The sequence below is a fragment of the Ochotona princeps genome, chromosome 16, assembly GCF_030435755.1.
Source record: "Ochotona princeps isolate mOchPri1 chromosome 16, mOchPri1.hap1, whole genome shotgun sequence".
NCBI lineage: Eukaryota > Metazoa > Chordata > Mammalia > Lagomorpha > Ochotonidae > Ochotona > Ochotona princeps.
Genome location: NC_080847.1, coordinates 53535701 through 53550482, shown reverse-complemented (window position 1 = coordinate 53550482; position 14782 = coordinate 53535701). Strand labels below are relative to the sequence as shown.

The following is a 14782-nucleotide window of genomic DNA, read 5'->3' as shown; positions in this document are numbered from 1 at the left end:
GGCCTGGCTGCCCTCTTCCCCCTGGGCTCCTTGCAGCTTCCCCAGGTGGTGGTTGGGGTTTTCGCTCCAGCCTCAGACTTCCTTCCTTCCTCAGCCCCAGCCCCGGATGTGGTGACAGAATCGTCGCTACAGACCTCAGCCGCCCCCAACAGCCCTAAGGCAGAAGGAATAGGGGCTGTTCTCGTGGTCCCCGGCTGGCCCTGCTGGCCCTGCTGGCCCAGGATCCAGGCCTCAGAGGGGAAAAGTGGTGCCTGCATTTCTTAGGGTGCCCCTGGCACACCACCCTGAGCCTGACCCTGCCAGTTGGGGGTGACTTGGGCAACCTCTCCAGGTGAACTGGGAGAAGTCTCGGGACTGCAGCTTCCTGTTTGCGAGTTGATTGCCACCTGCCACTTGGTCACTAAATGAGAAGTCGCAATGTCACTTGTTGCAAAAGGGGCCGGGGAGCCCCATAGCTGGGGTCCCGGTGTGTGGGGATGGACGGGGATGCCATGCAGTCTACTCTCCCCGTAAGCTCCATGCACCCTTCCCAGCGCCGCGGGGACACATCAAAGCTGGGGGAGGCCTCGACCTTCCCTTCTATGGAATGGGCTCTGCCAACAGGGTGGTCGCCGCCGGCTGCGCCCGGCTGCGGCGGCTCTTCCCTCCCTCAAGGGCCACGCGCTAGCTTCCGATCCCCGACCCTGCGACCTGCGGCCGGCCCCTCCGTGCGACCCCAGACGCGCGTTGTGCTTCTGGGGGGCTGGGGAGCCCCGAACCCGGCCCGCCGGCCCCGCCCCCATTTCCGAGGCGCTGGGCCCGCCCCCTTCCGCCCCGGCCCCGCCCCATGACGTCACCGGGTCGCGCGCCGATTGGCCGCCGGAGCCGTCTCTCCCGACACTTCCTCCTGGGCCGCCGCCGCGGACTTAAATTTTTACAAGGGGGAAAAAAAAAACGTCGCCCGCGCCGGGCCGCCCTCCCCTGCCGCCACCCTGCCCCGCCGCCGGGAACGCCCCCTCCCCTGCGCTCCGCGATCCCCGAGCCAACTCGGCTCCAACTTTTCGCCACCCGTGAGATTCTTCCCTCTCCACCCCGGCTCCGGGGACCCCCTTCTTCCATCCCCGGGATCCACTCCATCCCTGCTCTCCCTTCTCTAAGGTGCGCAGCTCCTCGGGTACCCTTTCCTTGGTGGATCCTCGCGCGCTCTGCTCAAGCCCTCTGCTCTCGGGGGGACTTCGGGGGTCACCGGCTCTCTGGATCGCTGTCAACCCACACCCACCCGGGCTCCCCGCTCCATCCCCCCTTTCTGATCGCTTTTCTCTGTTTCCCAGGCTCCCTCCATCCTCGCCTCCCCGCGCTCGGATCCCCGCGCTCCGGGCACCTCTCCAACGCCCGGGTCCCCCGCCCCGACCCCGGGTCCCCCGCCAGCCAGAGCCCGGGTGGGCGCCGGGTCCTGCACCTCCCCGCATGGCCGCCGCCCCTTCCCATCCCGCTGGCCTCCCAGGCTCTCCCGGGCCGGGGTCTCCTCCTCCCCCGGGCGCCCTGGACGTGCAGTCGCCATCCGCGCTGCTGACCCCGGCCCCGGGCCCCGGGGGCGTCTCCTTCCACATCCAAATCGGACTGACCCGCGAGTTCGTGCTGTTGCCCGCCGCCTCCGAGCTGGCCCACGTGAAGCAGCTGGCGTGTTCCATCGTGGACCAGAAGGTAAGGGTGTGTGGGCCTGGTGCGTGTGTGTGTGGGGGGGTGGGCAGCGACCTGGGCCTGGGGTGTCCACAAGCTAGATAGGGAGCTTCGGCAGGGGGACCCCAATTGGACCCCTCATTCACCATCCACTTGAAGGAGACCGGGGTAGGGTGGGGTGCCCGGGAGGCCTCCCCAAATTGCGAGTCCCTGCTAGTTGTTTTGCGTTGGGGCAGGGAGGAAGGGAGGGGCCCCCAGGTGGAGGGCAGGGAAGAGGGGGTAGCAGAAACTGAAGCCAGGCCGGCTGAAGGGGATCCGGTGACATGTGGGTGTGGGTATGGGTGCCAAGGGTAAGTGAGGTCTCCCCGGAGCCTCATCCCTGCCCCCTCTCCCCAGCCTCAGGCTCCTGGATAAACAAACAGCCCTGGAGGACCTTAGCTTTGTACACCAGGTGGTCCTTCATACACACATACACTGGCGTGGGCAGAGGGGAGTCGAAACTGAATTGAGGCAGGTCAGAAGCTACAATACTGAGCTGCTAGATTTTTGGGTGCCCCACACTTGCAAGGAGGCCAGTGCGTTTTCATCCAGGATGGTGGTGTCCCTGATTTTTCTGGCACTCCATGTTTAAATCCTGCCTGGGATAGGACTCAGTGGAAGCCCTTCAATGTTGCAATGTCTGATTGCTGGGGTGCAGGAGCCCCCCCCCCCCCCCCGTTAAGATCCTTGTGTCATGCTGTTGCAGTGTGAGAGGCCCAGGTTTGACACAGACTTCTCCAAGCTCACCTAGGTGTCTAAGATCAACCGTGTTCCCACAATCCAGCATCTAGAGCAGATAATTCTATCATGTGAGCACATTGGACCCCCCAGGACATCCAAATTCCAGAATTTTCTCCAGCTCTTGGAACTAGATCCTATGTATGGGCTGCAGAGGAACACAGGGGAACTGGGCCCACGGCCCCTTCCTCCCCACGCCCATCCCCACTCAGCATGCTCATTCCCAGTCTGAAGAAATCCTTTGTCCAAGACTCCAGTCTGCCGCCTGCCACTCCCCCCACACTCACACACCCCACTCCCAGGCCTCACCCACCCCTGGTTTGTTTTTCTGCCCGCCCCCTCCAGGTGCCTTTTCCCTTCCTCCCAGCACTCCACCTGGGCAGTTTCACTTTCAGTTCTGCGGGTTTCATTTCCTGCCCCCCCCACTCTGCTAGCCTGGGGGCCTTAAACACCTGGGTTTTAGGAACCTCACCTCGGAGACCTTCCTCTCCCTTCAGCCCCAGCGCCCCCACCCTCCCCTGAGATCTCCACCTGCTCCTTCCAGGGTGGCCCTACTCACTCCTGGGCTGGGCCACCGCCAGGTAACACGGGTGACAATAAATCCAGGCCGGGAGGAAACTCGAGCAGGCAGGGCAGGGTGGTGGTGGAGAGGGGAGAGGGTGCTTGCTCAGCACCCCCTCCAAGAGGTGCCAAGGCTGCGGGGCCTTCACCAGTCCTGTACATCTGCTGGAGCTGGGGCGGGGAGACAGGGGCTGCAGGGGTCCCTCGGTGTGGTTCCTCCGGAGGCTGCAGCTCTGGAGTCGTTTCCTCCACCATCTCCCTGCCTCTCTCGCCCTGCAGTTCCCCGAGTGTGGCTTCTATGGCCTTTATGACAAGATCCTGCTCTTCAAGCATGACCCCACGTCGGCCAACCTCCTGCAGCTGGTGCGCTCTGCGGCAGACATCCAAGAGGGCGACCTGGTGGAGGTGGTGTTGTCAGGTGAGAGGTTGGGGAAGCAGTGTGTCAGAAGTTTGCTGTTGTTTTTGTGTAATGTTAGAGGTCCCCACTGCTGCAAATCCTAATCTCTTGCAGGTGCCCTCAGGCCAGGGAATCCCCTAGTCCCGCCACCCCCTCCTCCTGCAAACACTGCAGGCCAGGGTAGGGGCAGGGGTGCAGGCAGCGCCTCTGGGGAAGGTGGAGCTGGGGTGAGCCTTGCATGCTTATGAAGGGGTGTTGCTGCACCTGCATCCCATCCCTGGCTCATACGTTGCGGGCACAGGTGATGGCAGTGGTGGTGGTGGTGTTGAATGGGCGGCAGCCAGCAGTAGTCCACCTCACGGCCATTCCCGTGGTGAAAAAGGCCCAGGTCCCGCACGCTCACTGCAGTTGCTTGGTTCAATTTGGATGGTTGGGTAAATGGTGATTGCAAGCTTCAGGGGACCCTCTGGGAAATTGGCCACCTCTCCCAACCGTGTCCTTTAGGGTACCTGCTGGACCCCTTCCAGATGGCTTGTCCCAGTCAGGACTCTTGGTCTCCCCCTTTCTCGTCCTGCACGTCCAGTGGCTCCCAGAAAGGGCGCCCCTGCCCGCTGGAGTGCTCACGCTCAAACTTTGCAGCCTGAGGATTTCTTTCCCTCCTCCTGGTCCCACCGTTAACATCCTCAGTCCATCTCTTACACACACAGCGCCTGGCTTCCTGCCTAGACTACTGCACGCAGGAGACACCTGGGGCAGATGATACACTCCCACCAGGAAGGGGGCCTCCGCAGTTCCCGGAAGGTGGTATCCCACACTGCCTTCTGCCCCAGCCCTGCAGGCCTGGCGGCCATCCCTGGAGCAGAGCAGGCTGCCTCCCACCCCAGGGCCTTTGCATTGCTGTCTTATAGCCCTCAGCCTGCTGCTTCTGGCTCTCTTTGTCATTTCCTTGGGCAGCGACCCTGACCACGCCTCCGGGGGCGTGGCCTCCTGCAGCACCGCCGGATTCTTTGTGGCATTGTCCGAGGTTTCCTTGTTTGTTTTCGTGCCTGGGTTTCTTGCTGGTCTCCGAGGCTAGTTCTCTGAGAGTGGAGGACATCCTGTTACAGCTCTGTCCTGCCTGTGGCAGCTGAGCCCCCACCCGCCACCCCTGCCTTTCTGCTGCATATTAATAGGGAAATAAAATCGTTAAATATAGAACTGCCATGGAGAGGATGAAGATGAGTCAGACTTGGGCCAAACATGATACTGTTCCAGAATAGAAGTTAAGGTTTTGTTGTATACGCTGTATGTGCAGACCATAATATTTTGTCGTTTTAAGATGCGTTTATTTTTATTGGAAGGTGGATTTTACAGAGAGGAGAGACATAAAGATCTTCCATCCGCTGGTTCATTCCCCAGATAGCCTCAATGGCTGGAGCTCAGCTGATCTGAAGCCAGGACACCCACATGGAATACTGATGCTAGGAGGTGGAGGATTAGCCTGTTGAGCCACCACAATAGCCCCTCCCCCCAAGGACCTGTTTTAAGAGTTTTCCATGTGTTCATTCATTTTAAGGGGAATAAGATTTACTTATTTGGACCCGGCAGCGTGGCCTAGCGGCTAAAGTCCTCACCTTGAATGCGCCGGGATCCCATATGGGCGCCGGTTATAATCCCGGCAGCTCCACTTTCCTTCCAGCTCCCTGCTTGTGGCTTGGGAAAGCAGTCAAGGACGACCCAAAGCTTTGGGACCCTGCACCCGCGTGGGAGACCCGGAAGAGATTCCTGGTTCCTGGCTTTGGATCGGTGCAGTACCAGCCGTTGCACTCACTTGGGGAGTAAATCACTGGACGGAAGATCTTCCTCTCTGTCTCTCCTCTGCAACAACTTTGTAATAAAAATGAATAAATCTTAAAAAAATATATTTGCTTATTTATTTGAGGGTCCAGTGCGATAGCGTAGTGGTTAAAGTCCTCGCCTTGAATGCGCCGGGATCCCGTATGGGCGCCAGTTCTAATTCCAGCGGCCCTGCTTCCCATCCAGCTCCCTGTTTGTGGCCTGGGAAAGCAGTCGAGGACGGCCCAAAGCCTTGGGACCCTGCACCCATGTAGGAGACCTGGAGGAGGTTCCAGGCTCCTGTCTTGGGACTGGCACAGCACCGGCCGTTGCGGTCACTTGGGAAGTGAATCATCAGACAGAAGATCCTCCTCTCTGTCTCTCCTCCTCTCTGTATAGCTGCCTTTGCAATAAAAATAATAAATCTCTTAAAAAATTTACTTATTTATTTGAAAGGCAGAGTTACAGAGAGAGGAAGATCTTTCATGTGTTCGTTCACACTGGGCACAGTGCCCTGGGCTGGACCAGACCAAAGGCATGAGCCTGGAACTTCTTCCGGGTCTCCTGTGTGGGCCCAAGTACCCGGGCTGTCCTCCACTGGTGCATGAGCAGGGAGCTAGGTTGGAAGTGGAGCAACCGGGACTGGAACCGGTGCCCCTATGGGATGTGGGCACATCTTGGCACCTTGAGGCGGGTCTCCAGTTAACCCTTTCACAAGCACCTCCGATGAGAGGAGCTGTGGTATTGGATATACTCACTCCTGCATCCCTGCACGAGGCGCTCCCCCAGCACCCATCTGGCTGCCCTCCTGGGCCCCTGGCATTTTCTCTTGGCCCTGGTCTCCTAAGAACCCACTGTGTGTTCCTTAAATTTTGCAAAGCCGCAATAAATAGCACTGATAGGAGCGTGAACCCTGGAGCCAGATGCTAGGGTTCAAGTTCGAATTCCAGGGCTGTGTGACCTCAGGGAAGTGACGTTAATCTGTGCTGCAATTTCCTTATCTAGAGCACCAGAATGATATGAGACCTACCTCATAAGACTCTGGTTGGCATTTTTTATTTTTTAATTTGAAGGGCAGAATGACAGAGAGAGAAAGAGAGATCTGTCCTGTGGTTCACCCCCCAACGCCAGCAACAGCCAGAGCAGTGCCAGGCACAAGTTACGAGCCCAGAACCCCAATGGGGTCTTGCGCATGGGTGGCAGGGGCCAAGGGCTTCAGCTGCCTCCCAGGGGTGCGTTAGGATGATCAGTCACCTCCACATGGGGTGCCGGCACCTTAGGTGGCCAGGCCAGCGGCTGTGCCCAGCACCCTCCCCAGCAGGTAGCATCGAAGGCCTGCCACGGGAACCGCTCGACCGGGGTGTTGTTGGATCAGAGGACTGCTTGCATGTCCTCACCTGTCTCTCCCGCTGGGGATTTTGCCCTGTCTGTTCTTTGCGGCGTCCCCGCTGCCTAGGACAGTGCTCCATGGTCCTCTGTGGCTTTGCATTTCAGCTACAAGCAAGTATTCGGTTGTGTGTGGCTTTTTACCTCTTTTTTTTTTAAAGCTTTATTTTTATTGGAAAGTCAGATTTACAGAGAGGAGAGACAGAGAGAAAGATCTTCCATCCACTGGTTCACTCCCCAAGTGGCCACAATGGCCAGAGCTCGCCGATCCGAAGCCCAGAGCTCTTCTGGGTCTCCCACGTGGGTACAGGGTTCCGAGGCTTTGGGCCGTCCTCGACTGCTTTCCCAGGCCACAAGCAGGGAGCTGGAAGGGAAGTAGAGCAGCTGGGATACGAACCGGCGTCCATAATGGGATCCCGACACAGGCAAGGCAAGGACTTTAGCCTTTAGCCACTAGACTACCACACAGGCGCCCTGGTTTTTTCCCTCTTGCTGCTTGGGCTCGACCCCATGGCAATTAGGTCAGAAAATCAGAGGCTGGGGCCCATGTGTCTGTTCTTTGTTTATTTGATGAGTGTTTTTCACTTAAGATTTGTTTTAGTTGTGGCAAAATACGCGCAAAATTTACATCTGAAATTTTTAAAAATATGTATTTATTTTTATTGGGAAGGCAGGTTTACAGAGGAGAGAGACAGAGAGAAATATCTTCCATCCTCTGGTTCACTCCCCAAATGGCCACAAGGATTGGAGTTGAGCTGAGCCTATCTGAAGCCAGGAGCCAGAAACTTCTTCTGGGTCTCCCACGCGGTACAGGGTCCCAAGGCTTTGGGCCATCCTGGACTGCTTTCTCAGGCTACAAACAGGGAGCTAGATGGAAAGTGGAGCAGCTGGGACACCAACCGACACCCATAAGGGATCCCAGTGCTTGGAGATGGAAGATTAACCAATTGAGCCAAAGAAAGCTCTGGCCCCAAAATTTACATCTTTTTTTTTTAAGATTTTTTTTTTTAAGATCTTTACATCTTTTTTAAGATTTTTTTTTAAGATTTATTTATTTTATTACAAAGTCAGATATACAGAGAGGAGGACAGAAAGGAAGATCTTCATCCTATGATTCACTCCCCAAGTGAACGCAACGGCCGGTGCTGTGCTGATCCGAAGCCAGGAACCAGGAACCTCTTCCGGGTCTCGCACGTGGGTGCAGGGTCCCAAAGCTTTTGGCCATCCTTGACTGCTTTCCCCCCCGGCGCCCATATGGGATCCCGGCGCGTTCAAGGCGAGGACTTTAGCCGCTAGGCCACGCCACCGGGCCCAAAATTTACATCTTGAATTTAACATCTGTCCCTCAGCCACATCAACATTTCTTTTTAAATTTTGTTTATTTGAAAGAGCGACACAAGGGAGATCTTCCATCTGCTAGGTCACTCCCCCCAAATTGCCACAACTGCCATGTGTGGGCCAGTCTGAAATCGGGAACTGCATCCTGGCCTCCCACGCGGGTGGCAGGGACCCAAGGACTTGGGCCAGGGTCGGCTGCTCTCCCAGGTGCCTTAGGGAGAAGCTGGATTGGGCAGAGAAGCTTCGCGTAGCTGTGGCGCAGCTGGGAGGACAGTGGAGGACACGGGCAGGTGCAGCACAGGAGGTGTGGACCTGGTTTCTGGCGGGATAGGGAGAAGGAACCCGGGCCGGTGGCATGAAAACAGCTTTGGGACGCCTCAGCTTAACCGTCCTCCCCTCGCAGCCTCAGCCACCTTTGAGGACTTCCAGATCCGCCCCCACGCCCTGACCGTGCACTCGTACCGCGCACCGGCCTTCTGCGACCACTGCGGGGAGATGCTTTTCGGCCTGGTGCGCCAGGGCCTCAAGTGCGACGGTGAGAGGGGAGGGGGGTTGGGCCTGGGGTGGGGTGGGGGATTGCTGGGCCCCTAAGGTGGGATGCAACGCAGGTCCAGTCTGGGGGTGTGGTCCAAAGGTGGGGCTAGGAGGGGTGGAGCTCCAGTCTGGGGATGGAGTCTAAAGGCGGGAGGGACAGAGCGCAGGTCTGGGGCGGAGTCCAGGAGGTGGGGTCTGGTAGACAAGGAGCTTGGGGAGTAGGGGGGGCTATCCGAGAGGCTGGTGGAAGTAGGGCGGGGCCTGAGCGAGCAGCGAAGGGGCCAGGGAAGTGGCTTGAGGCTTATCTGAAAAGCAGAAGTGGCAAAAGGCAGCAGGGACTGGGCTGGCCAGATTGTAGGGCTGGCCAGCATCTCCCAGGCTGACTGCAATGGCCACTGGGAGTCTAGTTCTACGCCTTCAAGACCACTGAGTCAGATTGGTCTACCCCGGCAGTCCCCCGCACCGAGTACCTTCATGAGCTACTACACTCAGCCTTGGACCAGCTGTGGATGCCAGCCTGTCCTCCTGACCAGCTCATCCACCTGGCACCTGGCATACTTTCCCAGGACCTCCATAACAGAACATTACAGGCGAGGGCAGATGGGGAACGGGGTGTGTGGCCCGAGCCAAAGGCAATTATGACTGCCAACCCCATGACAGCAGCAGCTGTTTCTGACGTGGGCTGCCTTTTGGGGTGCAGAGGGCTGTCATCACTGTGTGCTCATGTGACATGAGGGAGCTGTCGGTCCCCTGGGTTAGCACCTCATTCTTTGAGCCTCAGTTTACCTCTGTAAGGACTCCCTTTCCAAACACAGTCACACTGGGACATGAGGGCTTCGATCCGTGAATCTAGGGTTGGGAGGGGACAGACATTTGGTCTGTGACAGCAAGCTCGGCTCCTGAGGTCATCATGTCTTCACTGCTGGCACCCCTGGCAAGTAGCTATTCCTGAGTGTCCACCTACGGAGAAAGCCGAGCCCCTCGTTGCTGGTGTCCCACCTGGCACCCAGGCGCTGCCCTGGTATGTCCAGCGTGCCCCACAAGGAGAGGCATCTTCAGAGGTGGCCTTGTTGTTGGACAGACCAGTACCTTAGGTCCCATCCACCTAGAGCGTTCTGAGCTCTGAGCAGGAAGCCATGACTGTGAGAACAGCCTCCTCTGAGGACTCCGGGGGTGGGGCAGGGACTGCCAGGCCCCAGGGAGCAGACGCAGTGCCATCCCACCAATCTCGTCCATGTCTGACTCCTGTGTCTCGGCCCACGTGACCTTCCTCCCAGTGTGCCACCCAGGTGCTACCGGGTTCTGAATCAGTGTGGATCGCGTGGAGCCAAGATCACGGCTGATATAAGTTCAGACAGTGGCAAAAGGGACCGCTGAATGCCCGTGCTGCCTTCTGAATGGGGTTGGATTCGCAGTGGGCATTACAGCTAAGATTGTGAATGTCCACCAAGGATGCAAGCAGGGACCCAGCCGCGTGCAGAGCTAAGCGCCACTTCCCAGCATGGGCAGCATGCTCCAAGTTTGCCTCAATCACTCTGGGAGGTGGTGCCTGGCTGGAAAGCCTGCGGTCATCAGGGAGGAGTTCCCAGCAGCTGCAGGGACCCCCTGAGCTTGATAGTTTGTAGAGTGTGGAGTCTGTGGAGGGGTGGGGTGGAGGGCAAGAGGTGGTGCCTCAAGCTGAACAGGAAACCTGAAACCAGAGCGCAACAGAAGCAGTAGAAGGAAGCTCTGGGAAAAATCACAGGGTTTATCAGGACAGCTCACACACAGGCAGGATCTGGGAATAGTGGCAGTGGAGGCAGACCTACTCCCCCATCCTGTGCAAGGCAGGAGAAGAGGCACCAGTTTTTACATGTTTGCAAGTCTGAATGGGACAGGGAGCTGGCAGTCAGAACCCGCGTCACCGCATTCCTTAACATTCCTCAGGAGTGGCTGTCCCCTGAGCTGCTCTGCCTTATCAGACAGACTGGTCACAGCATGTTCACGCTCTTACGGCTGGAGAGCAGCACCCATGGGCCTGGCAGGTGGCCCATGGCTTTTGGAGAGCCCGGGAAACCCCAGACGGCTGCACCACAGCTTGCTGTCACACCTTCTTCCTTGGAGGAGGATTTTAAGAGATGCCATAAAGACAGTAACAGAGTCAGATGTGCGCCTGGGACAGGACGGGGTCCTTGCGAAGCACACTGGCTGACCAGGCCCCAAGCAGAGGGTGTGGGGTGCTGAGATGAGCTGCTGCTTTACACACCCTGTATTCTCAACACCCTCCTAGGAGTCCAAGCTCATGGCAGACAAGTGACCAAAGGATCAAAGAGAGAAGGAAACGGAAATGTTTGAGATGCACACTTTCTTGACAGGAAGCAGCAGGGCCTGGGCTGGCTAGCCCTGGGCGCTGGGCCTGGTCATGTGGTCAGCTCCTGTCCTGGTTTCCTTCCCCCACAGCCAGTGCCTCACTCACCTGTCCCACGGGTCTTTGTCAGAGTGATTGACCCAGCCCTTCCTTCCCTAGCGCCACTTCTGCCAGAATTGGGTTTTTGTAATTTTCCGTCGACTTTAATTACACTAGGAAGAGGAGCTCTAGGGAGCTCCTGGATTCCAAAGGAGATTGGGGAGGGAGGCACTGGGAACCCAGGGAGATCTCAGTCAAGGGAGGGAGCCCGCTCTCCAGGGAGGTGGGCAGGAGGGACCCCTGTCTCCAGGGAGGTGGGCAGGAGGAGGAGGGACAGGGAGCAGGCCCAGGTGTGGACCACAGAGGAGGTGCTCCTTGCCAGGGCGGGGTTGGGGTGCAAAGTCTGGGCTGGAGTTGGGGATCTCGGGGCGGGACTTCCGCGGAAGGGCGGGGCCTTGCCAGAGAGGTCAGAGGGCAGAGCAGCTCCTGAGTGACAGGCCTGGGAGGGGTGGAAGCTATGCCTGACTATCTGGCGCCCCCTGCAGGCTGCGGGCTGAACTACCACAAACGCTGCGCCTTCAACATCCCCAACAACTGCAGCGGGGCGCGCAAGCGGCGGCTGTCATCCACGTCGCTGGCCAGTGGCCATTCGGTGCGACTGGGCAGCTCCGAGTCCCTGCCCTGCACGTCCGAGGAGCTGGTGAGGGGCTGAGCCATGGAGGTGGCGAGAATGACTGGGGACTGAGCTGGCTGGCAGGTTGGAGACTGCGGGAGGCAGAGGTGACCAGGACCCATGCATGGAACCAGGGTTCAGATGTGTCCTCTCCCCCCAACCTGTAGAGCCGCAGCACTACGGACCTGCTGCCGCGCCGTCCCCCGTCCTCGTCCTCTTCTGCCTCCTTCTACACCGGCCGCCCCATCGAGCTGGACAAGATGCTGCTGTCCAAAGTGAAGGTGCCACATACCTTCCTCATCCACAGCTACACGCGCCCCACGGTCTGCCAGGCTTGCAAGAAGTTGCTCAAAGGCCTCTTCCGCCAAGGCCTGCAGTGTAAAGGTTAGCGCCCAGCTGGGAATGCAAGGTGGGGGAGTGTGGGGGTGTCCTGGATTCCTAGAACCTTCTAGAACCTTAGCATCTTGGAACTTGCACATGTAGGTTCCCAAGCCCCGAGCATGGAGTCCCTCAACCACAGGCCTGGGAGTCCCAGAGAACAAAGGGCAACACGGATGTAAGAATGTGGAAATCAGAACCCTTTAGACCCTAAGTCTTTGAACCAGCCAAGCTTTGAGTTCTAGGGTTTGGGAGCTGTGGGTTTCTAGGAGTGTTAGATTTGAGTCTTAGATGCCTACAGTCTGGGAACCTTAGGACCGCTGAAACCCTGTAACCCGGAAATCTGGACTGTCAGAAGTGTGAATGATCCACAGTCAGAGAACCGTGAAAATAGCAAGCTGCTGTATACAGAATATTCTAGAAGCCCCAGATGATCAGACTCTGGCAGCACAGAAGTATAACATCTACTTATAAAATTCCAAGGGGCGGATGGTTGGTGCAGTGGCTTCTGCAGCCGTGTGGGACTTCCCTACTCCATCTCAGAGGGCCTGATTTGAGTCCTGGCTACTCCGCTTCTGGCCCAGCCTCCTGCTGGTATATGTCCACTCTGGAAGGTTCTGGAAGGTCCCTGCCATTTGGGTGGGAGACCTGGATATAGTCTCAGGCTCTTGGCTCTGACCTGACCTAACTCAGGCCATTGTGGCCATTGGCGGGGGAGGGGTGCGAACTAGCAATTGGAAGACCCCTCTCTAACTCTTTTCAGATATATAAATGAATCTTTAAAGCAAGTAGGTTTTCAGCACTGATATACACCATCCTTGGCCTTGACCCTTGGGAATCATCAGGCTCTGGAGCAGTGACTCTGTCCTGGCCCGCATTTGGCTATAGTCAGGCGCACTTGGGTTCATTACACTGGGATGGTGCCTGCTGGCAGCTGGCAGGTAGAGGCCAGACTGGTCCCACCCAAAGCGTCCAGGGTCCCCAGAGCGTCGGGCAGGCAGTTCCTATTGTGGAAGCCCCCAGACCCAACGGCACACACGCCATCCGATCCTGCCGTGTTCTGCAATGCCAGGGACCTGGAACAGTGAACCCTGACACTCTCAGACAGGGCCTCAGATACCCACAGCCCAGCAGTTCACCTTCCCACTCCCTTCTGGTCTCCGGGGAGGCTATGGCTCAGAGCAGGTGCATGACCAAGAGAGGGCTGGCCTGACATTCACCTGTCAAGGACCCCGGCCTTACAGGAACCCTGTCTCTCCCACCTTGTTCTCTCCCCTCCTGTCATCCCCAGACTGCAAGTTTAACTGCCATAAACGCTGTGCCACCCGTGTCCCTAATGACTGTCTGGGAGAGGCATTTATCAACGGAGGTAACAGGCTGGGGCTGGGGGCTTGGGGGGCAGGGCCGGGGCAGGCCTGGGTGGAGACCCGTCTGACCCTTGTTCCCCGTCCTTTCCCCCAGACGTGCCCATGGAAGAGGCTACCGACTTCAGTGAGGCGGATAAGAGCGCGCTCGCAGAGGAGCCAGACGACTCTGGGGTCATTCCCGGCTCCCACTCAGAGAACGCCCTGCACACCAGCGAGGAGGAGGATGGTGAGGAAGGCAAGGCCCAGAGGTATGCATGGGACCTGTCGGGAGGCCAGCTTCCACCTGCTGGTTCACTCCCCAAATGCTCACAATGGCTGAAGCTAGGCACCTGGAACTCAGTCGAGTCTCCCCCATGGGTGGCAAGGGCTCAGGGACCTGCTGCCTCCCCAGGGTGCCCGTTAGCAGGAAGCTGGAATCAGAAACAGTGGGACTGTGTTCCAGGTGGTCCTGGATGGGGTGATGGGGTGTCCCAAATGACACACCCACCACTCATTCAGGAAACAGGAAATGCAGTTCCCATTAGTTGAAGCCCACTGGGATATTGGGCTCAGGGGACTTGTCTGCGGCCCAGGTGCCTGGGACAGGGCTGGCTGGCTCCAAGCCGAGAGCCCAGGGAGGCTGAGTCAGTGTAGAGCCCAGCTCTGCCAGGGAACTGTTGCTTCTCCTGGTGCCCTGATTTCTTCCCAGGGTGGAGCCCCCGCTGGCCGCAGGCAGGTGGATGGCTGAGTCCGGGAGGGGGCATGGCCGAGGGGCGGTGGAGGAGGAGAGGATCCACTGGGAGCTAGGCTTAGAGGCTGGGGGCTTTCCCAGTGACTCATAAAGGAACTGAGACGTCATTGACACATCGACACACCGACAAAGCCAGAGCTGCACAAACATCGAGGGGTGTGTCCACCCTCAGGCACCTCTGTAAATATTTAATAGTCACCTGCCACCTTCTGCTACTGCTGTGAACCAAACAGCTGAGGGTCCTTTAGGGGCAACTGTTGCTAATCAAATGCATCTGGTACATCAGGTACCAGGAAGGACGGTCAGAGGACATGAGGAGAGAGCCTGAAGCGGTCAGCATAGAGGCTCTCTGGCATGTCCCAGCCCATTCCAGGCACTGCAAGCAAACGGGAGCAGGCAGGGCAGGGGAAGTGGCTGGAACAAGACCAGCAGGGCGAAGGCTGTGGCACAGAGGGCTCAGGGCCAGCCTTCTCCCAGGGCCAGACACACAGCAACAGGCTCCGAAACCTGGGCCTGGGAGACTTGGGATGGGAGGAGCAGCCTGCATCACTGATGAGGAAACTGAGTCATGGAGACCAAGAGACATGGTCAAGCTCAGCTATGTCCTTGTTGAGCACAGGGATCCCAGCCGTTGTCACTTCTGGGGGGCTGTGCCAGCATCAGGGTGTAGCACGTTAAGCTGCCCTCTGAGACTCCAGCATCATACGAGTGTGGGTTCAAATCCTGGCTGTTCCACTTCTGAGCTAGCCACCAGGGAAGGCAGCACTCCCCTGGGAGACCC

General features: G+C 58.1%; 1 protein-coding gene across 3 annotated transcripts in view; it reads left to right on the top strand.

Annotated features, from left to right (window-relative positions):
* The first annotated feature begins 981 nt into the window (after window positions 1–981).
* Window positions 982–14782, top strand: part of PRKD2 (protein kinase D2) — a 28315-nt gene continuing 14514 nt past the window's right edge. The window contains exons 1-8 of one of the 3 annotated variants that reach the window (XM_058675125.1): window positions 982–1137; window positions 1311–1683; window positions 3277–3415; window positions 8337–8468; window positions 11399–11553; window positions 11694–11910; window positions 13196–13273; window positions 13366–13519. In XM_058675125.1, coding sequence (XP_058531108.1) covers window positions 1447–1683; window positions 3277–3415; window positions 8337–8468; window positions 11399–11553; window positions 11694–11910; window positions 13196–13273; window positions 13366–13519 — 1112 coding nt within the window. In that variant the 5' untranslated portion in view covers window positions 982–1137; window positions 1311–1446. Of the gene's footprint in view, window positions 1138–1310; window positions 1684–2880; window positions 3018–3276; window positions 3416–8336; window positions 8469–11398; window positions 11554–11693; window positions 11911–13195; window positions 13274–13365; window positions 13520–14782 lie in introns of those variants that run through there. The other 2 variants (XM_058675126.1, XM_058675127.1) reach the window with 2 other exon arrangements.